This window comes from Phyllostomus discolor, chromosome 3 (assembly GCF_004126475.2).
Source record: "Phyllostomus discolor isolate MPI-MPIP mPhyDis1 chromosome 3, mPhyDis1.pri.v3, whole genome shotgun sequence".
In the NCBI taxonomy this organism is placed as follows: domain Eukaryota; kingdom Metazoa; phylum Chordata; class Mammalia; order Chiroptera; family Phyllostomidae; genus Phyllostomus; species Phyllostomus discolor.
This window is the reverse complement of record NC_040905.2, coordinates 116,428,834-116,450,272: the sequence shown is the minus strand read 5'-3', so window position 1 is coordinate 116,450,272 and position 21,439 is coordinate 116,428,834. Positions and strand designations below refer to the sequence as shown.

General features: G+C 59.7%; 3 protein-coding genes across 6 annotated transcripts; 1 reads left to right on the top strand and 2 right to left on the bottom strand.

The window, feature by feature from the left end:
• Positions 1-273: 273 nt before the first annotated feature.
• Positions 274-2,961, bottom strand: POLR3K (RNA polymerase III subunit K). Its single transcript, XM_028520523.2, has 3 exons — positions 2,764-2,961; positions 2,070-2,157; positions 274-798 (listed from the first exon to the last, which is right to left on the bottom strand). The coding sequence occupies exons 1-3, from the start codon at positions 2,872-2,874 to the stop codon at positions 671-673; spliced, it is 327 nt and encodes a 108-aa protein (XP_028376324.1). The 5' UTR covers positions 2,875-2,961; the 3' UTR covers positions 274-670.
• A 123-nt stretch (positions 2,962-3,084) lies between these two features.
• Positions 3,085-5,819, top strand: SNRNP25 (small nuclear ribonucleoprotein U11/U12 subunit 25). The gene is made up of 5 exons (XM_028516917.2): positions 3,085-3,335; positions 4,104-4,194; positions 4,419-4,524; positions 4,789-4,863; positions 5,320-5,819. The coding sequence occupies exons 1-5, from the start codon at positions 3,294-3,296 to the stop codon at positions 5,375-5,377; spliced, it is 372 nt and encodes a 123-aa protein (XP_028372718.1). The 5' UTR covers positions 3,085-3,293; the 3' UTR covers positions 5,378-5,819.
• Positions 5,820-6,134: 315 nt separating this feature from the next.
• On the bottom strand, positions 6,135-20,873 carry RHBDF1 (rhomboid 5 homolog 1). Of its 4 annotated transcripts, XM_036021178.1 has the most exons (20): positions 20,727-20,873; positions 12,830-12,970; positions 12,630-12,760; positions 12,247-12,351; positions 11,465-11,678; positions 10,813-11,022; positions 10,619-10,741; positions 10,384-10,541; positions 9,699-9,956; positions 9,480-9,591; positions 9,281-9,355; positions 9,031-9,192; positions 8,326-8,426; positions 8,134-8,197; positions 7,644-7,738; positions 7,401-7,476; positions 7,229-7,329; positions 6,965-7,118; positions 6,371-6,834; positions 6,135-6,338 (listed from the first exon to the last, which is right to left on the bottom strand). In XM_036021178.1, the coding sequence occupies exons 2-19, from the start codon at positions 12,944-12,946 to the stop codon at positions 6,415-6,417; spliced, it is 2,676 nt and encodes an 891-aa protein (XP_035877071.1). In that variant the 5' UTR covers positions 12,947-12,970; positions 20,727-20,873; the 3' UTR covers positions 6,135-6,338; positions 6,371-6,414. The 4 variants fall into 4 exon arrangements, with proteins under 4 accessions (XP_035877071.1, XP_035877070.1, XP_028372707.1 ...); XM_036021177.1 differs by having other exon boundaries at positions 6,135-6,834; XM_028516906.2 differs by lacking the exon at positions 12,247-12,351 and having other exon boundaries at positions 6,135-6,834.
• Positions 20,874-21,439: the final 566 nt, after the last annotated feature.

The window sequence follows — 21,439 nt, the reverse complement described above, 5'->3', positions numbered from 1 at the left end:
TTTAAAGTGTCCTTTTTCATTTCAGAGTGGAAAGAACACAGAAAGTATAAAAACATAGTATCTAATAAATTTATTATAATCCTAAGTAGCAAGAATAGAAATAATAAATTTAAATCTACATCATCAGCAATTTTGTAACCAATTTAGTCCAAGTCCTACTTAATTTTGGAATCATGATTTGTGGTTTGACACCTACTTAAATCATATAAAACACTGAGAAGGCAATATTAAGTTTTTCATTTTAATTAATATACAGAATAAATTTTGATTAAATAAGTTTGCAATTAATAGTTAAATATTTAGGAACAACTAATGTACTAAATTAATACATTTTACTTTATTAGTTGTGCAACGTAAATACTTAAGATTGTTGGTTGATAGTAAAGAATATTGATTGCCCAATAAATGTAAAGATGAATGAACAGGACCTTAAACAGAGTGTTCTTAGTTGTTGCTAAGCCCCCACACAAAATCTCCCTGGACACCAATGAGTTCATCCACTGATTGGCAGGTGGCCTGTCCATTTCCTGACACCCTGGCCAACAACCCTAAGAACGCCGGCTTCCCGCCACACCAGCAGAGACCCTGAGGACACGCAGTGCTTGCTCCCCGCAGGAACCCACTCGGGGAGTGAGGTGCACAGCCACCCACACAGCCGGGCCAGCCGGCTCTAGTCCCGCCAGCGGTGTCCACACTGAGCATTGCAGCACTTGTAGAAGGTGGTCATCGGCTCGTCTGCAGAGCGGGTCTGAAGCTGCATGAAATAGGCACGAGGGTGTTCACATTTGGGACATGGCTCTAGAAACAAGAAAAAAAAAAAGTGACCCAAAGAAGAAAATGATGTCTGTGACCAACATACCTCTGAGAAGCAGGTGTTAGGTGAAAGGCAGCAAAGACCCTCCTTGCTTATCTAGTGTCCCCTGTACCATGATTTAAGGTCACAGACAGTGGTCGCATCCCCAACAGGCTCTCACACTGAGGGATCCAGGAGAGCTTGCAAACTCTCCTTCCCTCCCTGGGTCCCACCTCTCTTCTCAAATCTGGTTGAAGACGGATTGGAAACAATGTAAAAGGTGACTCATGGCTGCTGTGTGAATTACAGGGTCTATGCCCCACATGCTCCCCTAATGAGCGCACCTCCACCACCTGGGCAATGCGCGCCCTCTCGTCTTCCCAGAGAAGCTCCAACGGAGGACCAGCCCACTGGCCCTTGTAGTCAGGGATGCATTTTGGCAGTTAGCGCCTCAGGCTATTCTCACCAAGGTCTCACTACACCTCCCGCACCTTTTCAGAGGGCCCCAAGGCACACATTTACCTTCAAAGAGATTTCACTGTGAGACACTAACACTGCTCTGATGCAAACACCTTCCCACCCTCAAACACCGTTTTGAACATTTGGTACATAATTCATCTTTCAATGACAAAGTCTGCCACTGGCAAATTTCTAACACAGTAGATTGGGATGGTCTCCTATGGTGAAAGAGACAGTACTACTCATGACTTAGTTCCTCCTTCTCTCAATACTGGCTGCATCCAGGGCTCTTCTCTGTCTTTCTTCCATCACAACTATCTCTATCAGAAATGAGGCAAGACTTGAAATAAACATTTATTTTACTAAGACTGCAGTTTAATGCTCTCTGGTATTAACTTTTAAAACTCTGCATTAGAGCCAAAAGGCCATATTTTTCCTTAGACTGATTTGCATTATTACTCCTGCCATGGCTGCTGTCACAGCTACCACCTGCTCAGTGCCTGTTACCTGCCAAACACTGTATGGCTCACTTTGCGCTCTTACCACCTATGAGTATGGCCTAGCCCCCGAGAGGTCAAGGGAGCCGAGGTCATACCACAGTAAGAAGTCACCCTGAAACTCTAACTCAGGCATGCATGACTCCAAGGCTTGCTCCAACATCATTTGTGTAACAAATAAGTTATTAAAAAACAAATACACGTTCTATCTTTAGAAGCCCACTTCCTGTAAGTGGCCACAGATTCTGACACGGAGTGGTAGTCAGCAGCCTCCTGTGTTTTATCCACAGCTGGTAATAAAAAGAGTTTTCCTTTCCTACCTGCAGTAGAGTCAACATTCTCCCAGGCAGCTGCTCCACCAAGCACATCATCCACTTCTTTCAGCTTTGGATACTTCCGATTTGTAACCTAACGAACAATAGCAAGACTTTCAACTCTCCAGGTCAGTGAACAGAACAGATCTGGGCCACCGAACCATACCTCCATACATGCCCTCCAGAGTCTCCCCAAACCTCCTTCCTTCAACAATGACTGCAGTGGTACTAACAGCAAACAAGGACGTTCATGACGGGAGAGCCTCCAAGAGGCTGGTGTTGCTGGGATAAAGGAGCACCTTGGTCCATGAAATCAGAGAAGCGAAGCTCGGGGAAAAGGTTCGGTCCTGTGAACCCTTTAGCTTCCACTGAGTGCGTGAGGGAACTGCCGAGGGTTTTTGAGCACGGGACGGTCTCGGGTTGACTTAAAAGTTGAAAGGACCACTCTGGCCGCTGTTGTGACCACAGCGTAGGGAGCACATGTGTGAGCCGCCAGCCCAAAGAGAGGTAACGACAATAACCCAGGGTGATGGCGCTGGGAAGGGACACACGGACGGATTCTAGTTAGACTCGAAGGTAGAGCCGATTGAAGCGATCGGGAGAGAACGCAAGGATAGAGGCAGACTCTGGGAATGGTGGGCGGGGAGAGCTGAGAGGCCTATGGGAGGCGCCCGGCCCGACGCCAGGCTCCTAAACGCACCTTGCGGGTAATGTTGTGCACGTAGGGGCAGGTATTGCAGGCAAAACGGTGGCAGCGTTGTCCCTCTTCCACGATGAGCCCATTCCCGCAGCCCGGACAGAAGAGCAGCATGACAGATGACTTGCCCCGCAATTCCCCGCAGTCCCTGCGGCCGTTCGGGTGCACCCGCTCGGACCCTCACTCACCTAGGTCCCGGCCACCGCTCCCTCAGCCCACCAATAGACACGCCGATTCCGCGTTCCCAGAGAGCACTGCGGCAGGCCATCTTGCACTTCTTATTGGTTCTGACGGAAGCCCCACCCCTCGATGCTCCTCAGGCGGAACTGCGTGCTGCGTCCCTGGCAGTGCACGCCCAGCGTCGCTCTCTTAGGCTACCGGTGCGTACTGAGCTCTTCGGCGGTCAAGGCGCCCTGGAGGAGGCGGAGGTGGAGGCGGCAGCACCGCCGCCTGAGGTGCAGGATGACGAGGAGGATGAAGAGGAGGCCCTCCCGCACTCCGAGGCGGTGGACGTGTTCCAGGAAGGTCTAGCCATGGTGGTGCAAGACCCACTCCTCTGCGATCTACCGATCCAGGTGCGCGCGGGCTAGGGACCGGGTCGTTCCCCGTTGAGCTGTGCGTAGGGGCGTGGACCGGCCCCCGGTGCTGATAAGGACAGCGGCCCAGAGACCTCAGTAAGGCACCTCTGGGTGTAAACGAGAGTCTTAAATAGGGCCAGGGCTAGGATGGGGCAGCGAGGCTCTCGCCTTGGGCACGGAATTTAAAACAGCGCCAAAAAACCCAGTTGTGAGGATACCTGACATCTTAACACACAGGTTTGTAGCACAAAGTTGGTGTAAAAAAGCCTATAGCAAACAGAATAATAAAGACAAGTCAATATTACTGGGTTTTCCCTTCTCAGTCTTCAGTATTAGTTTGTCCATCATGGAGTTTTAGAATTAAACTACTATTTTCCTCACCTGCTGCAACCTTGTCCCGAGGCCCAAGCCCAGATTCTGGTTGGTGGTCAGAGGCTCTCAGACTGAGCTGACGAGCAGGGTTCTTTCTCCTGCGCATCCCCTGGTGAGAGGATCTAGGGCTGGTCATTCTTCTTGCCTGTTTCTACGTTCCCTTCTTCCTAGCCTCTGTCCACTTTGGACTTCAAATAGAAAATGTGGTGGAGCATGAGACTGAGGTGCCGAAAAAATGGGAAGCTCTAATGTATAAGTGAGAATCTCTTCACTTTCTTGTCCTTCCTAAAATATGGCACCACTTTTTGGACACTATCAGCTTGTTTTTCTCTGTTGTTGTTAGGGGTGGTAAAGAGAACCAGGGCTCCCACCTCCACCCTTGGTCTTTTCTAGGTTACTTTGGAAGAGGTTAACTCCCAAATAGCCCTGGAATATGGCCAGGCAATGACAGTCCGAGTGTGCAAGATGGATGGGGAAGTCATGCGTAAGTGCTGCCCATCTCCCTTCAGGCCATGCAGGCTGAGCTTTCACAGGGGCTGGTCAACGGGATGCCAAGAGGCCATGCCCAGGGGGTTGGGGCAACCATAAGTCCGCCCTGCCCGAACTTGAGCCTCAGTCAGAAACAAGGCTTGACGGGGCTTCTGGGCTCCTCTCCTGCCACCCGAGGCTGTATCTGTGAGATCTTCTCTCATCTGTCCCTTGTTGCAGCTGTGGTTGTAGTACAGAACGCCACAGTCCTAGATCTGAAGAAGGCCATCCAGAGATACGTGCAGCTCAGGCAGGAGCGTGAAGGGGGCATTCAGCACATCAGCTGGTGAGTGAGGCGTGGCTCCTTGCAGCCCTTCCCGGGAGTTGGTGTGGGACTCCACAGACGCCCCTGCCGGACATGTGCTTTTAACTGCCTGGTCTCCGCTACAAGTACTGACAAGTAACTAGCTCCCTGTCACCATTCTCCGGATCCTTCAGACAGGGCAATGCTTCTGCGCCCAGGGGTCATGCACTGTGAGCCCTTCTCACACCCAGCCCCTGCATTCCCAGCTGCCCCTTTTTGAGGTTTACCTGAATCCCTATCTCGCAGGTCCTATGTGTGGAGGACGTACCACCTAACTTCTGCAGGAGAAAAGCTCACAGAAGACAGGAAGAAGCTCCGAGAGTAAGTTCAGACCACATCTTGAGCTGCAGGGAGGCATGTGGACTATGCCCTCCAGTTTCACGTGCTCTGCCAGAGGGCTGGGCCCTCCCAGCAGGCCCTTCAGTCAGTTCCTGGGAATTTGAGACCAGGAGAGTCCCTGGCTAGACCGTGTCCTCCTGCTGGGGGCTCTCCCTACTGGGAGAACGGGAGGCAGAGGAGTAGTGAGGAGCATACTGTTTCTTACCAGTGGCAGTTCAGGGCTACTCAGAGCCCGGAAGAGAGGAGAAAGAGTGCATGGCGGCAAAAGGCTGCCCGCTGGCACAGTGCGAGTCTGGGAGGGTGGATACTGCCCCTCCTTGCCTTCCTGGACAGCACACTCCCCACTGTTCTTTCTTGGTTTTTCACAAGCCTCAGGTGAGGCATCACGGACCTAACTGTCTGTAGATGGGATACTTGACATTTTTCCTTCTCTTTCAGTTATGGCATCCGGAATCGGGATGAGGTGTCCTTCATCAAAAAACTAAGGCAAAAATGAACCTCCAAGCAGGACAACTGGGTGCTGGTAGCCGGGCCTCTCCCCAGCAGGAGGAAGCCTTGGGTCACTGTCCCCTATCCACAGAAGAGGTAGACTCACCAGCTGCACACAGCTGGAACTGCCAGAGTGAACTCCGGGCCCTCGGGAGTAGGACCAGGTGATCCCGTGCTCAAGACCTGAACTTGACCCCTCCCTAACCCAAACACCATAATTTCACGGTGGATCCCACAGGAGTGTGGGCATGGCCTCGTGTACAGAATAAATCTCTCTGCCACTTAGAAAAGTCAAAAAGCCACAGTACCAGGGTACGGGAGCCCAGCACAGCCCCCATCTCGGGGGAGGCAGGGGGCAGAGAATGGTGCAGGTGAGTCCTAAAGGCCTAAGACACCACGCCAACCTGTGGCTGTGATCTCTACAGCAGGCAGGAAATAAAGCAGGCAACTGGCTTTCTGTTTCTGCTTGTGGAGAAGCAAGAGCACAGCCACGCACAGGGTCCATCTGCCTCAGTGCCCTCCCCCTGGCTCCTGGGATGGGCGCCAGCCTGGTGCTGAAGCAGCAGCTGCTGGTTGGGCTGATGGGGCCACTTCTAAGCGGGGGGGGGGGGGGGGGACACACATGTGACAGCTTACCCATGGGTCTGTGTCTATGGCTATCGGTCACTCTAAGGAAGGGGAGCAGGTGGGTCCACCTGGCTTAGGGACTTCACTGGGGGGAGGTGCTTGGACACTTTCCATCAGAAAGGAGGAGACAGCTCAGATCAAGTTGGTGGCAGCTAAAACGCTCCCAGTCCATTTATTGGCCACACGAGGTGGTCGTCAGGAGACTAGTTAGAAAGTAATCACAGGAACTAGTGTAATAAATGCCCAGAAGTACAAGAGGTTCAACAGCAGTGAACAAGGCACAAGAGGTCTGTGTCCAGGAAACAGGCAGGACGCCCACAGGGCTTGCTTGACAAGGCCCCCTGGCCTGTGAGGCTCGGGGCGGGCGGCCCACCTGGGCCCGGCCCACTGCCGGCCTGCGGCCCCACCGCCCCCAGCTCAGTGGAGCTGGGCGTCCAGCTCGTACTTCTCACAGAACTTGTCGGTGAAGGGAATGCAGGTGAGGAACTCGCACCACTCGCAGCGCACGGGGTAGAAGTAGAAGAGGACCACCAGGCCGGCCAGGAGGCCCAGGAAGACCACCTGGAAGACGATGATCTGGCAGCGTTTGCGGTACAGGTCGAACCTGCCGAAGCTGATGTAGGGCAGGAAGGCAAAGGAGAGGAAGAGGCCGCTGACGAAGCCGGAGATGTGCGCGAAGTTGTCGATCCAGGGCAGCAGCCCGAAGGCGAAGAGGAAGAGGACCACCGCCAGCAGCTTGAAGAAGGCACGCCAGGGCCGAGCCAGAATCTGCCAGCTCTGAAAGAGCTCCACGAAGAGGCACGCCAGGATGCCAAACTGCGAGCCGGCCGGGCCCACCTGTGCGGGCATCGGGGATGCTGAGCAGGGCCCTGGACTACAGCCGTCCCGCCTCTCGTGGCCCAGAGCACAGCAGAACGGAGGGGCCAAATGGAGATGCTCCCAGGCTGGAACCCAGGGGCAGCCTTACCTCTGCCCGGTATGGCAGGAATATGGCACTGGCTAGGTTACCGGTGACGCCACTCAGCAGGTAGATGATGGCTATGCGGTGCCAGCCCGCTAGCTTCTCCAGGTCCCTCAGCACAGTCATCTGGAAGCAGACGGACACCAGGCAGTGCAGGATGCTGTGAGGTGGGGGGGGGCGGCACTCAGCAGGGAGGGCCGCCCCCTTGCCAGCCACTCCTGGGGTCCCTGAGACCACCCGACCCTGCTTAGCCCGTAAGGTGTCACTTGCCCAGCGTGCAGGAAGAGGGACAGCCAGAGGCGGTAGAACTGGTCGGGCACCTCGGGGTTGAGGAAGGGCAGGAGCCCGCACACGTCATCCATGCAGTGCACCTGCGCAGAGTGGCCTGTCAGTGCCTGCCTTGGGGAGCAGGGTGGGGCAGGGTGCGCACCCCAACACCTACCTGAGAGCAGAGTGTGGCCTCCTCGTGGAAGTAACCCCTCATGAAGTCACAGTACTCCCGGGAGGTGATCTCGCACCTGGAGGGTCAAGTCAGGGTAGGGAAGCCTTGCAGAGGGGGACAGCCGGAGCCCAGGGGCAGAGACCCCTGATTGCACCACACATGCCCGGGTCCCAGCCCCTCTCACCCCACGCCCTCGCTATCGCGTGTGATTCCGGGCCCCGCTCTGCGCGCAGGCACACCCACCTGCCCTTGGTGCCGATGCAGCAGGGCCGGCCCGTGATGACGCAGTCCATGTGAGGGTGGTTGGTGTGGTTCCCCGCGCTGTTTTTGGTGCATATCTGGGTCACAAACGGGGTGAGTTGGGTAGGGGCTTCCCCCAACCCTAGACCCACACTGTGCTTTAGGGGTTGGGGCAAAGGTAGACAGGCTCCTATAGTAGAAAATAGGCCTTGACTTTGAGCAAACTACTGCATCCTAAGCCTCAGTTTTCCCATCTGTCAAGTTGAAATCATGTCATTTGACCTCCCAAGTCTCTATGTGGTTCTGGCTACATGTTCAGAGAGGCAGGTGTTGGTGGAAGGATTGGCTAGGCCAAGACCAAGGGCATTACATCCAAAGACAGGGTGGTCCCACAATGGGAACCTCCTGGCCTCATAAATGGGTGAGGTGTGGACTCCTCCTCCACGTGATAAAGGTGACTCCGCAGCCCCAGCAGTCTACTATCCCAGCTCACCGGCCACTTGGTGATGTCATCCGGCCACTCATGGGGGTCCTCTGAGGAGGGCTCATCACACACCCTGCATGAACCCAGGAGGCGGTCAGACCCCGCTTTGTCCCCTTGCCACCCTTCCACCCAACCCCACAGGGAGCAGCTACGCCCTCTCCCCACTGCTCAGGGAGGTAGGGATGGGCCAGCAGGACTGACCTGGGGTCCTGGTGACAGACAGAACCGAACTGCCGCTTGTGGCCAGCGAGGTCTGGGACGCTGGGATGGAAAGGCCACTTCACCCACACGGCCAGCGTGGACTGTGGGAGACAGGGCCGGCCTCAGAGCCTCCCCTCGGCCAGCAAGGTCTCCAGAAGGCAGGAGTCGAAAGCCAAACATCACGATCCTTCTGAGCCCACAACCCAAAATCTATCCATTTACACAGTGGAAATGTGCATGTGTGGGGGGAGTCTGTTACAAGCTCAAGAACATAATTCATATTAGCATAAAATTAAAAACCACCTGTGCCCAAAGTTAGGGCCCAGTATAAATGCTGGCACCTCCTCATAAAATGAGGTAATAAAACTTTGATGAATCTTGTTCTTTCATAGTTGTTTAGCAAAAAAAAAAAAAAAAGGCAATACCACTTCCGTAAACTTAAGACATGCACAAAAACAAGACACAGGAAGAGCATGCCCAAGTCCGAGACGTCACACGACTGCCTGACGGTGTCTGTGGGGCCAGACAGAGGGGTTGAGGGTGAAAAGCGGTGACCATTAGCAAGGGTCATCATGCGAGGGGAAGGTGCACCGTGTCACGATCCGGGGGAAAGGACAATTCAACCAGCACCACCCGGAGTCGCAACGTGGCCACAACCACACAGCGCAGAGCTCTGGGTCACACGCTGCAGGCAGGGGCACGCACCGAGCATTCCTCCGCCGACGTCTGCACGCAGCCCGACCGGTCATTGCGCACACAGCAGGCGGAGTGCTTCTCCCGCTCCCGCGCAGCCAGGATGAAACTGTGCACCTGTGGGTCCTGGCGCATGCAGGGCGAGAACTTGGCGCCCAGGTGAATGAGAGCCTCCTACAAGGGGCGGAATGTGCAGCTGAAGCCCCCGTCAGCTGCCGGCCCAGAGTCCTTGCCCACCCACCCTGCCAGGCTCCTCCCTCACCGAGCTGGGCCCGATCCAGAAGTTCTCTTGCTGCACGTACTTGACATTCTCATAGACCCCACGGTTCCGCAGCACCTGGGAAGTTGAGGGGAAAAGATCAGAAGGAGCCCACTCAGGCTGTCTTCTTCCAGAGTGGGCAGGAGGGCGTCCAGAGCCCAGACTTCACTGGTCTAGGCCCAGAGAGAGCCCCGGGGCTCACCGAGTCCACGGTCTCATGCTGCGAGAAGCCCACAGGTGCGATGCCGTAGATGCACACGGCCAGAATGGTGACCAGTGAGTGCACGAAGGTGAGCCAGTAGGTGAAGAAGGGCCTGCGGGCGGAGCGTCAGCAGAGGTGGGGAAGGTGGCACCTCCAACGGGAAGCCCCCACCGTAGAGTCTTGCCAGCTATAAGCCACATCCCCCCCGCCCATGCCTACCTGTGGTCGTCCATGTCCTCGATCTGGCGTTTGACATAGCTGTCGATCCGCTTGCGGTAGGTGCGGTTGGTTAGCCGGCCCACCATGCCCAGCCCATAAGGCCTCTTCTCCCGGGCAAAGAACCTGCGCACCGGCATAGCGATGCGCTGGCCCCTCCGCTGCCCCGCCGTGCTCACCACCTCCTGACGCAGCCGCACCCTGGGCTGCAGGGCCACGGGGCCACCCTCCTTCTGCTTCCGCCAGCCGCGTTCCAGGGGCCTGGGGGAAAGAGGCACGGTGGGCTCCCACACCAGACCCCCGTCCTGCTGCAGTCTGGCCCAGGCACGCCCCCGGCAACCTTCTGTCCCTGTCTTGCTCCCACGTAGTGGTGAAGACTGTGCACCCTCCTCCTTACAGGTAAAGAGCAATCCTGAGCCCCTCCGAAGATGGCAGGAAGGTGGGACCAGATCTATGACAGTTCCCTGGCCTCCCCGCTGAATTCTGTCTAGCCGGGGGCCCTGGGACTTCACTTCTATTCCACAGGTGAGCAGCTAAGACGCAAACGGAGCCCAGCCCTGGGTCGTCCAGCCACAGTAGCTGAGAGGACCCTTCCCTCAGCCCTCTAGGGCATCCTGCCCGGGCCCCACTGCTCCTGACCTCCGCCCCCAACCCCGACTGCCGGCCCCCTCACACCGCTCCCACGCACAGCATCAGGTGGCTGCGCTCCAGCTCCGTGCGGTCCAGGGCCCCTCCTGTCATGTCCGCCTGGTCTGGGGCTTTCTCCCAGTCCTTGAGCGCTGCCTCTGATGGGGACTCGAACACCTCATCTGGGTATGTGGACAGCTCCTCGTGGAGGACACCTTCCTGAGCAAATACGCACAGTCAGGGCGGGACACATAGGTGGGGGGGGGGGGTCCAGGGGAACACCCCTGAGCTCTTACCCGGGCAAAGAAGGACGTGTCCAGCTCGTCAGGGAAGTCAGCTGTGTCCTCCTCCAGGAAGCTGGCAGGGGTGAAGCTTCGGCGCTGCACCCGGCGCAATGTGCCGTCCCTAACCGAGCGGCCCTGCCAGCGAGGGGTGAGCATGTGGCACACTACCAGGTCGGCCCCACCCCCTGCCCAGCCCCTGCACCCACCTTCACCAGCGCTGCAGCTGCTCGGAAGCTCATCTTGGCCACAGACTCACGCTTGCGCCGCCGTGGGAGCCGGTTGAAACCCGAGCGGGAGCTGGAGAAGGAGCAGAGGGAGGCAGCGCCCGGAGTGACGGGCGTGTGCGGGGTACTCAGGCCATCGGCGGTGTCATCCGCCATGCGGAAGGCCCGGCCCCGGGCCAGGGGGTCTATGATCTGGCAGAGGGGAGGAGACGCAGGAGTCGGGGGGCTGGGTCATCACCCCAAAGGCTCCTTCCCCACCCCAGCCCCACTGTGGAGAACACAGCTGCTGCTCCCCCCACACTCCGTGGGTGCCTGGACAGCTGTGGGTACCCCCCACCCCACTGCACCCAGAGGGGTCCCTCTCCCCGCCTACAGTGCCTTCACACTGCTCTTCGCCCTCCCTGAGATGCTCTCCCATCCAGAGCTGGCCCCACTGTACAATCCCGGCAACCCATCCCATCCCCCAAACCTCCCTTCCCAGAAAGTATCTTAGGTGTCTTTACGGGACCATCCAACCACCGTCCCAGACCAGGAGCTTCAAGGAAACTCCTCTGCTCAGGTTGGTGGTGTCCCCAGCCCCAGCCCAGGGGAGCAGAGTGAGCAGCCTTTGGGAGGCAGCGGGGGGCAGGCACACCTTTTGCATGCCCAGCTGGCATGGTCCGACATAGAGCGGCGGGGGCGTCTCCGTGCTGGTCAGTGACGCATTGTCCTGGCTGGGCAGGTCTAGCTCCCGGATGACTTGCGGCTTCAGCTTCCCATAGCGCTGGCTGCAGTGACGAATGCTCTTGCGCTGCCACTTCTGGGTACTGTCACTGTCCTTGCTCACTCCGAACCAGTCAGCTGTGCCCCTGCCATGAGAGGGACTCAACACGGGGAAGCAGATCTCTCCCCTCCCCAGCGGGGGCCTCACAGGACCCTGCCTAGGCAGCATGCTTCCCCCCAGGCTTCTGTCACTCCAGGGTCTGGGGTCCAGCTGAGCTGGGTCCAGTGAAGAGGATGAGTGGGTCTCAGCCCGGCTGCCCCCTAAACAATTAGCCAACTCCAACTTCCACTAGAGCCACAGATAATAGGCCTTGTCCAGGTGAGTATCTTACCCAGGCCCACACCCCAGCCCTGAGAAGGGGTTCTGTGAGGAGACACTGCATCCAGAGACGGTGCTCAGAGCTCCGCCCTTAGGTCATCCAGGGAGAGCTGAGCCCTGGGCAGCAGCTTGACCTTGGACACCACAGGACTCAAGCAACGGGCACTGCAAGCCCAGGCAGGTTGCCCACAGCCCTTGGACATGCAAGCAAAAACACCGCCAGCACCTGCTAGTAGGAGCCTCAGGGAACGCAAACCGGGCTGCCAGCTCCCAAGAGGCCCCAAGCCATGCACACAGCAGCTGATGCTAACACACTCACACCCTGCCCACAGTACCTGAGCAGGGACCGGGAGAGAGACCGGCGCTGTGGGAGGGCCCTGCGGGCAGCAGGGGAGCCCAAGAGGGGCAGAGTGTGGACGCGCCCAAAGCGCACCTGCCGGCTGTTCAGGAGCCAGAGCATTGGGGTGGGGGAGACAGAGAAGGAGAGAGCGAGTGCTGGGGGCAGCGGAGAAGGGCGGTAGGTGAGAGGAGTCAGTCCCCGGAGCAGGAGGAGGCAAGGGTGACACAGGGAATGAGACTGAGAAGACGGTGAGACAGGAGGGGCCCCTGACCCATTCCCAGCCTCACTACCGGAAGGGGACCCGTGTGCCTGCCTCGGTCCCCCAGCCCCCGACCCCCAGCCCCCAACCCGTGGAGCAGCCCAGGCGCAGTGCCGTACCTGCGGATGGTCTGTGTGATGGATGCCTGGCGCTGCAGCACCGGCCTGCGGGGCTCGTGGTAAGGCGAAGGGATGTGGGCCGTCTCAGCCGGCATACTCACACTCCGCAAGAAAGCCTGGCGTCTCAGGGGCTGGGCAATGGGGTCGTGGTGAGGGGGCTGGACAGGAAGCACCCACAGCCCATGCTGGCCAGGGCCTACCTGCAGGAAGCTGGGTTCCTCTGCCACAGGGGGCACCACGGCTGGAATGTCCAGCTTCAGCCAGGGTGGCTTCTTGCGCTGCAGGCTGCTGGTGCTGTCCCTGCGGGCCTCACTCATGGTTCCGGGTGCAGCAGTGGGGGCCTGGGGGCGGGTGTGATTCACTTACATGCTGACAGATGCCCGAAGTCCCCTGGGCCGACCCGGGAGAAAGGAGATGCGGTGATAGCCCTGACCGTGGTGGTCCCAGCTCCCACTGCCAAAGCTCAGGAGCTCAACACGGACCAGCATTGTCCCCACCACGTTCGTCCCAACATGCATGGCTGGGCCCACGCCAGGCCTCCAGACGATGTAAATTTACATGACAGGTGTTAGAGCAGCTACTGGGAGCCACTCCTCGGTGCTTGGGACACAGGTGCAGAAACAGAGAAACCAAAACCAGATGAATCCCTGCCCTCCTGGAGCTAACAGTCCAAACACACAATAACCTGTAAGTTGGCAGATAACGCTGTGTTAGAAGATGTGAGGCGTGATAGGCACAAAGCCGGCACATGGCTGTTGCCAGGGGCAGTGATGCCTGCCTGCGAGGTGACATCTGAGCACAGGCTCGAAGGAGGAGATCAAGTTAGCAAGACTGGGGCCGGAGGGTTGCTCCTGGCACCGGAATGGCCAGAGCAGAAGTCTGGGGAGCACGGCCCAGGCAGGCTGAGGAGCTCACGGCGGCCTGCACACAGGGCAAGCCTCAGCCCGCGCCCTCTTAGCCATCATGCCGTCTGCCCCAGACACAGAGGGCCCCTGCGTCCCCAACTGGGGTGTGTGAAGGCTCTGTGTCACAGAGGAGCGGGAGCGGCCACATGGTATCCCAGGGTCTGAGAGATGCTGCTGCAGCAGCGCCTCCTGAAACCCGCCTGGGCGCAGACGCTGTCGCGACCACAAGGGGGAGCCATGCACCCAGAAAGAGCAGCAGAGCAGCCCAGCAGCTGCAGTGCTGCCAGTCCAGCCCCAAAGCTAAGCATCTGAGACCCAATCCAAAATCTATCCCTCACGCACAGAGTAAGGGCCCAGGACCCAGAGCAGAGCAGGAAGCCAGGGTTTGACTTGGGCCACCGCTGCCTGGTCGTGGCACTGTGAGGCAAAGGTCATGTGACCACAGCTTACTTGGCATTCCGTTTCCCTCCTTAGGAAGCATCACTTTCAGCACAGGTCTGGATCCCCCTTCCCAAAGAAGGGCCACACAGGACCTGAAAACAGGACCCAAGGATTGGGAGGTTTCCCTGAACACAGCGGGGGCATAGATACCAGGGGAGTGGCCAACCAATACTCAGGGCAGAGACCCCAAAATTCCTCAGCCTCCTGAAAGAGATTCAGATCCCAACAGGCCCGTAACCCACCTACTGACACCCCAGAAACAGCTTCCACTTCTGAGCCTCCCTCCCAGCTGCTCGGAGTAAATACAGAGAGGGCCCCTCCCCTACCTTAGAAATAAGACAACTGAGGCCTGGAGAGCAGAGGCTTGACTTGCCTGAAGTCACACATTCAAGGTAGCATAACTGAGGACAAGCCTGAGACACTGCTCACGGCTCCTACTGCTCTTACGGGCCCCGGGAAGGCCAGGACCCAGCTCCAGCGACTCGGGCTCTGCCCTGGCCTGGGACTACCGCATGAGGAAGGCGTCTGCTCCTGCTCCGACACAGCCCAGGGAGGGCACAGAGTGCTGGGCAGAGCTCCTCCTGCCCCTACGCAAACCAGGGACAGGTCCGGGACGGTTCTCACAGCTACCACCAGGACTATATAGGCCAAAAACAGCCCTGGATGTAGCACACAGCTCCTCCTGACCCTCTGTTGACTGGGGGCCAGGCCAGGCTGTGGCCGGCAGCCCCTACTGGCCTTACACCGAACAGGGCGCACCACTGAGTGCTGCGCACAGCCCCTTCAGGCTCTACGATGACCAGGGCCAGGGCCAGGGCACTGCTCACAGATCCTAGTGAGCTGTAGTGACACTACTCATCACTTATATTCTGCCTGGCCCTACAGCAATGGGGACCATCCCCAGGCCCTGCTCACAGCTCCCACTTGCGCTACACCAATCAGGAACAGGCTCCGTGGGAAGGAGTCCTTCAGGGATGCCTTCTCCAGCTCTTACTCCATCCCTCATGGTCCTGCCTCTGCTCTGAGCTGACTGTGCACCCAGGTGGCCCCCTCAGAGCCAAGCCCCTGTCCCCTCCCTTCTGGTATGATCTCAGAACGAGGGCTGAAGCCAGCATTTGCTCGTACATCACCAGGAATCCCTTCTGGGTGCCTACCCAGGCCGATCCCCTTAACGTGGGGTCTGACAAAGGGGTCCCTACAGAGGGGCAAAGGCAGACGGGTCTGGTGGGGGGCAGTGAACGACATGAATCCTCCTGAAAATGTGTCTCCCAGGGGCCTGAACCAGGAGAGCAGCCCTCGTCCAGCTCACGTCACAAGCCCAGGGCCGTGTGCTCCCTGGTGCGCTCAGCACCCCAGCCCTCCCTTCACAGATCATGTGGCCATTAAGACCCCCCTGCTGGTAAGGAAGTGACTGGGAAGGGCAGCCTCGGGCCTCAGGCTCTAGTGGTGGAATTTCAGCCAGCACCGGGCACGTTGGGGACACAGCCAGTGATCAGACGGGGCGCCCAGAACCTGCAGTGCTGTGACAGCACCCCGTGTGCCCTCCGAGCCACGGTCAAGCCACGCCTGCCAGGCGGTGATCCAAGCCACCTGCCCCCCGAGACTGTGCCGGACCCTGTGGGGCCTTATGGGTGAGAAACCAGACGGGATGGGAACCCCCTTAGCGTTTCAGATGGGGCGGCCGTGTGGCCTGCGGCCCGTGCCTGCCAACCGGCCACCCGGTGCCCGTGTAGCCTCAGTGTTCTCGCCTGAGAAGCGAGCCAGTGCTTCTGGTGGGGTCACTGTGAGGTCCTGAGAGGTACAGAGCTCAGAGTGGCACCTGGGGCCACTGCTGGGAATCTGCAGCCTAGGGGCTGGGGGGCCAGCCTCTCCACGCGCCTCCCCCTGCACGCCCAGCACACCTAGGTGATATTAGCTGGTTGCCGCACAGCAGTACAAGGAATCTCTGCCAGCTGATGGGTCGGCTCCCCCACCACACACATACATGACTTTCCAGGGCTCCCACTGTCACCCCGACCCCTGGCTCTCCTGACCCCTGGTTCCTCCCATCCCAGGGCCTTGCCCCTGCACATGCATACTGCCCAACCTCAGTCAGGCTCCTGGCCCTGGATTCCACTAGCACAGCTCAGGAGGTCACCCACGTATGTGCTACCCATCACTGCCAGGCCCACCATGCTCCAGAGCCACTGCCAGGGAGACACCGGCCACTTTGGAGCGCAGGCTAGCAGATCCTGTCAGTCCCCATGATCTGGGTAATGGGAGATTCCAGAAGATGACCCTTCAGTTGGACCTGGAGGAGGAGCCGACTGTATGATCACGTCGGGCAGGAACAGCACATGCTAGGAGGAGGGTGGTCAGCATGCACGGGCAGCTGGGCAGCCCCCAGCCTCCCCGAAGGCCCCGGCCCTCGGTCTGTCCAGGAACACAGGGCCACGCAGCTCATGATGCGGCACCAGCTCCCTGCCTGTGTGCCCAGACCTCCTGGTGTCCCTCGCCTCCAGCCAAACCCCTCCTGTGTTTGGGGCAGAGGCAGGAGGGAGCTCTGTAGCCCACGCAGCTCCGGGACACCCAGCCTGCCCTCCCCCTGTGTGCCCAGTTCCCCGTCTGGGCCTCAAGTGGGTGGGATTCACGAGGAGGGCTCCACACCAGCACCCAAGGGTGTGGGGGAGGGGCGGGCCCAGGCGGGACAAAGAGTCTGGACTGGGGAGGGTGCAGTGCCTATCCGGCAGACACAGTGGCTCAGTGTCCAGGCCTCCCCTGGGCGTACAGTGGGCTCTTGTTCCCAGACAGCCCCTCATGGTGGAAATCCCAATGGCATCTCCCCTCTGCTGACCCCTCAGTGCAGGCAGAAACCACAGCCCGACTGCCCAGGGTCACACAGCATCTGAGTCACTCTGGCAACATCCGTGGCTGCCCACCCGGGGCCCAGCCCATCGGGAGACTCCCAAAGGAGCATCTGGAAGTAAAGTGAGAATTGCTGACAAAGCAAATGCCAAGGGTGGGGACCCAGATCAGCAGGGGGACACAAAATGACACTGCTCCCCAGGTGTTTGAACAGCTCAGGACGAGGGGCAAGGTGAGCTGAGGCTGGGAAAGAGGGCCCGGCAGAGTCACGGGACCCCTGGGGCTGCTTTAAGCAGCAATGAGAGGGGTGGGAGCTGCTGCAGCCATCAGGGCGAAGGGCTGGGAGGCTCGGGGGGAGGGTCCCACTCTGGGGTTGACTGAGGACACTTCAGGCCAGAACTGTACAAGGGTGCAGAGGGGCTGGGGACGCAGGAGCCAGGGTAGGGAGGCCAGGGGCCCCAGTGGCTCCTGCCGCACAGTAGGCTGACGTGGCCTGCTGGCTCTGGGGAGCAGCCCAAGCAAGGTAGCCAAGGAAGGGCAGCCAGCCCGGGGGTAAGAGGGCCCAAGTGTGAGTGTTGTGAGCAGGGGCCGTGGGGGATACTGGGGACGGAACCCTTCAGAGATGCCCTGCTTGGGAAGTTGGGCCAAGAGGCAGGAGGAGGCCGGGGAGGAGTCCTGGCTTGCCCAGGCCTGGCCAGTGGCCACGGTTGGTGCCAAGCGGGATCCCCAGGTGTGAGCAGAGCCACCGCTGCACCCAGGCCTCCCGCACACTCGCAGGACCACGCTGGCAGGGGTAGCCAGAGGCCAAGTGGACGGCCCGGCCCCAGGACTGGGCCTGCCAAGCATGGGCTCCCTGCCCTGCCCAGCCCAGAGGACCGCCCACCACTGAGGTCAGCTGGAGCATGGGCCCCACCCCAGGACGCTTGCCCCAACGTGTCCCCAGCTCACCTGAGCATGGTCCCAGAAGCCAGCTCCTCCAACCTCCCCACTAGAACCCTGATCTCTGGCCCTCAGTCTTCTGTTTGACCCCTAATCTAAAACCCAACCCAGGTCTCCTGTGGGAGAGGGGATCACTAGGTGTCTGGCAGCCCAGAATCCAGTCCTTCTCCACCACACACTGCTGGATGGTAAAGCGGAAGTCACCTGTCTGGGCTTCCTAGCCTCACCTGCAAATAGCATTATACTGGGAGGGATACAGGTCAGGCCCACCAGGCCCTCAACTCCCATCAACCCCCCTCAACCTCCCTCAACCCCCCTCAACCCTCAGAGGGAAGCTGGGCAGATCTGACACCTGGCCAATGACCTGCATGGTACCCTCTACCCATCAGAAGGTCACATCAAATCCCTGCCTCCATGTCATACACTACAGCCGAGGGGCCTGCAGAGGGCCTATAACAGAAGACAAGGCCTTCCTGCTGGAGGAGGCCCCGAGGGCCCTCCCAGGGGGACCTGACCTGGGAGGGCGACGCACGGGGCAGAAAAGGGAGCACAGAGTGGGAGGCACTGTCCAAAGTCCCAGCAGGCGCCCGAGGGTTACCAACGGCCAGAAGTAAAGCCCCTAACCCAGCTGGGTCTGACAGAGCAAACATACCCCGAGGTGTGGGAGCCCCAAGGCGACCTGCCCGTGCCACAGTCAGCGAGGGGTCGGGGCAGGGACTTAGCTACAGCCGATTGTGGGGGTGACAATCTGGAGTCTAGCTGCACCTCAGGAGCTAGGTGGTAGCAGCCCCTCAAACTGCAGAGGGAAGAAGCCCATATCCCACCAATATGCCTGGGCACCAGGCAGAGCCCCCCCCCCCCAGTACCCCTAACTGACTCCGCACACGTACTGCTGGTACCCGGACACCCTCGGGGCTTAGCAATGCACTCCTAGGACACAGCGCCCGCTGGACAGTGCTGGAGAGGCCCGAGGGGAACTCGGTTCCCTGCTGTCTGCTATCGGAGCAGACGTGGCTCAGTCATCATAACTGGACACACCTGCCGAACTCTCACAAGCCTTGGGGGAGCTTCTCTGCACCCATCTGACAGATGAGGAATCAGGCTCAGGGAGGCCAGCCACTGCCTGAGGTCACTGAGTCTCCAAGGGGATTTAAAGCCTTGGGCCATGTCTTTCCGGAGCTGAGATGAAAGGGACCCAGGTGCCTGCCTAGCTGGCCCTGGCCACCGCCCCCAAGGTAAGGGGAAGGCCCCTGGGCTCCTCAGGCTGTGGAGGGCTGTTGGGCCCCTCTGGACCCTCCCTCCACCCTCTCCAACCCACAGCATCTGGGTTCAGGGAGAAGAAGTCACCCTCAAACACGTCCAGCCCAGAAAACAGGCAGAAGCAGAGGAATCCTATCCTTGGACAGAAAGTTGATCCTGTCACAGACACCAGGGTGGGGAAACCGGAGCCGGTATCAAGGAGCCCCTCACATCCGGGGAGGGCAGCAGTGGGGGTGGGGGTGCCGCCCCGAGCAGCGGTTGGAGTTGAGAAGACCCTAAGAGGGCCCTGAAAGGCAGGAGAGCCCTGGGTGATTCCCTCTGAACCAAGGGTGCCCCTCGAATGGGAGCTCCCAAAGGCAGGGGTCTGCCTGGCCGGCACAGCGACGCTGAATGAGGGGTACTGGACACAGCAGCGCCCCAGCTCTGCTGCCCTGGGGTGTGTGCAACGGGAGGCGCCTCAGCCAATGGAGGCTGCTTAAAGGGGCTACACCTTCGATCTGGGGCCACTTGACTCCTGTGCCCCCTATTAGCTCCCGTCCAATTCTCAGGCAAAAGGGCCCAGATTGCCCAGAATGACTCCTGGTGGCAGGGGGCTCGGCCTCAGGAGCCCCTCCCGCCCCAGCCAACTACTTGGTTCCCTAGGTTTCTCCCAGTCTCTGGGTGGGGGCTAGGGGGCTAAAGCAGGCTCCATGGGGGTGGGGAGTGCCCAGCATCGAGCTGGGCCAAACCTGAAAAGCCAGTTTCATCCTTGAATCTTCTCTGCCAGGAAGTCCCCAAGGTGCGGGTTGGGGGGGGGGGGCGTCTTTCATAGCACAGAGCAGGGGCTCCAGACTGGGGACTCCCTGCCCATCCCCCAACTCGGACCCACATTCACGCCCCAGCAGGAGACAGCCAGCCCTCACACCCCCGCCACCCCCGCCACCCCACCCCCGCCCGGAGCAGCTGGGGTCCCTCCATCTCCCCAGCCGAGAGAAGGCCTGTTTCGAGGCGCCCTGCGGCGGGCTCATGCTCAGCCCCGGCCTGCTCCTCTTGACCGCGGAGCACCGGGCAGGGGACTGTCTTTGGGAGTACTCCCAGAGCCCCGCAGTTTCAGCGATTACAGACGGGGGAGAAAGGGGTCCACCTCCACCCCCCGAGCGCGACAGCTACTGCTGTGAGTGCTGATAGGATTCCCATCCCCAGGGAGTACAGCTGGGACGGGGACGATCCCAAGAAGTTCCACCCTCTGAGCCCTAGTTTCGACTAGGAGACACCACCCGCCAGCGGTGACCGGGAAGGAGAACCTAAGCGGGGAGGGTACAATTCAGGAGCTTGGAGACAACCCCGGACTCAGAGTCCTCTCGCTCCCAGGACCCTCAGCTGTTGGGCGGGGGTTGGAGCCGAGCTGTCCGGCCTGGTCAGCCCGCAGGGACATGCTAATCCAGCCACGGGCTATTTTTGCGGCGCGCCGGGTTTGGAATCCGGGGTTGGGCCGCCTCCGCGGGCGGCTCGGGAAAACCCAGTAGGGAAAGTTCGGGCGCCTCGGGTTGGGAATGGCCCGAACCCCGGATCCTGACCCGACCTGGACCCCAAACCCGACCTGGCTCCGGCCGCTGCCACCGGCTCCGGCCACGGTGTGCTGAGGACCGGCCCGAGCGCAGCGGACGCAGCCCCGGAACCCGCCCCGCCCGCGGCGCCCTGCGCCTTCCCGGCGGGCGCGCTCACTCACCGCTGCCACCGCTAGCACCCGGGGTCCTCCGGGCTCCCGAGGGCCTCCAGGAGGGGCTGCCACTGCCGGCCGGGAGGGCTCCCGCGCCGAGTCCCCGCCCGCCCGCGAGCGAGCCCGCCCGCTCGTCCGTCCGGCCCGCCCGCCGGGAATGCCAGGGCGAGAGGGGCGTGCGCGCCGGGGGCGGGGCGGGCCGGGCCAGAGGGGGCGGCCTCACTGACTCAGGGCTCAGGAATGCGCGGCCCGCCCGGCCCGAGTCACCTCCTCCGGGAAGGCGACTGGGCTCCGCTCTCCCCAGAGTCCAGCAGCGGGGACACCTGTGGCTGGAGGGTCGCGAGAGCCGCAGCTGAGGAGAGACGACCTGGTGGCCCAGCTGGACGGAACCCGGTGGTCCACTACAGACCTGGGCTCCTCAGCCTCTCCCTGACCAGTGACTCCTGACCCTTCTCTGCTTTGACTTGTGCTTGACAAAGCGAACCAACGTGCGGGTGGGAGAGTGTCTCTGGATGTCCTGGAAGCCAAACCACCAACCTCCCCCAAAGGCCCACACTGACAGATCACTTCCCTGCACTTCCCCAGGCCCGCTGGAGCGCTCACACTTTATCTGCACTCATACACACGTGCTCCTACATTGAAGCACTTACACACACTCACACCTTCATTCACACTCAGCTGTTCACGCAGGCTTACATACACCACCTACTCATACACACAAT